Source organism: Sinocyclocheilus grahami, unplaced genomic scaffold (assembly GCF_001515645.1).
Source record: "Sinocyclocheilus grahami isolate Dianchi unplaced genomic scaffold, SAMN03320097.WGS_v1.1 scaffold15385.1, whole genome shotgun sequence".
Lineage (NCBI taxonomy): Eukaryota > Metazoa > Chordata > Actinopteri > Cypriniformes > Cyprinidae > Sinocyclocheilus > Sinocyclocheilus grahami.
Genome location: NW_015515731.1, coordinates 3,458 through 4,624, shown reverse-complemented (window position 1 = coordinate 4,624; position 1,167 = coordinate 3,458). Strand labels below are relative to the sequence as shown.

Below are 1,167 nucleotides of genomic sequence, written 5' to 3'. Positions count from 1 at the left end.
CAAAACATATTTTTTCAAATAAATATCAATTGACATGTAGGCCTATTTGTAAATTAGTTTGTATTTGCTAATTTGTCTTTGAATATAAGTACAAAACTACATTTATAAAATGACACATATTCAGGCACAAACACGGACTATATTTTAACATAAGATCATATTTTAAATTACGTTGTTTTGCTCATATATTTTACAAACGGGGTTTTAATTAGCGAAGGTGTACAAATCCAAGGATATGTTCTCTTGTGCGTGTGTGTGTTTGGGTAATGTAATTTGGTCTTTATTAAACTGTGGTTTAGAAACTTTATTATACCAAATATTACAACAAACACTATTATGACATATTATGAATTTATTGTCCACTGACCACATGCCACAAACATGCACTGATACAGACATTTAAACACCTAGTATACAGAAACCTTTATACGTAATTATTTCAGATACATGTACGTTTTCACTGGAGAAAGAATGGGTGACCTTTACTTTCAAATGTGCTTTCATGTCCTTTTTTGGCGCAAATGTTTCTGCGACATTTTTGCTCTGTCCCCGCTGAAATTAAACCGCTCTGTTTCGATTTTATTATATAAGTTAAGACCTAACACCACTTTTATACCCTGTGAAACATATTGAAATACACAAGGCTTCACATTTCAAATGCAATCAAATATGAAGCAACAAATGATTAAGATTTAGCAACGATCACAACACTGGAACGTGAAAGTAGCCAAAACAATGCACACTGCCCTCATGTCAATATTATACAGGAGAACACAGATGGACCGAAACGGGGAGGTAAGTTTTTGAAATGCTCTTGTTTGCATGCTCACGAAAAAGTGAGATTGGATGTGAGTTCACGGATACGATTTTCTCTACTCATCTTCTTAAGTTTCATCCTGCGGTTTTGGAACCAGATTTTCACTTGTCTGTCAGTGAGGTTGACGCCTTTGCTTATCTCTAGACGGCGCTCCCGAGTCAGGTACATGTTGAATAAAAATTCTTTTTCTAATTCCAAGGTCTGGTGCTTTGTGTACGGACATCTTTTTTTTCTTCCACTCTTCGCGGTTAACCAGTTGCTCGTCGGTGTGTCGTTTTTAGACTCTGCAAAACAAAAAGACACAGTGAACCAACAGCAAAACAAACAAAAAAAGGAAATTAAGACCCTTT

General features: G+C 35.2%; 1 protein-coding gene across 1 annotated transcript in view; it reads right to left on the bottom strand.

Moving 5' to 3' along the window:
* Nucleotides 1-363: 363 nt before the first annotated feature.
* Nucleotides 364-1,167, bottom strand: part of LOC107579206 (homeobox protein Hox-D10a-like) — a 2,824-nt gene continuing 2,020 nt past the window's right edge. Inside the window, exon 2 of the mRNA XM_016265063.1 lies at nt 364-1,134. Within this exon, the coding sequence (XP_016120549.1) occupies nt 827-1,134 (308 nt within the window). The 3' untranslated portion in view covers nt 364-826. The remainder of the gene's footprint in view (nt 1,135-1,167) is intronic.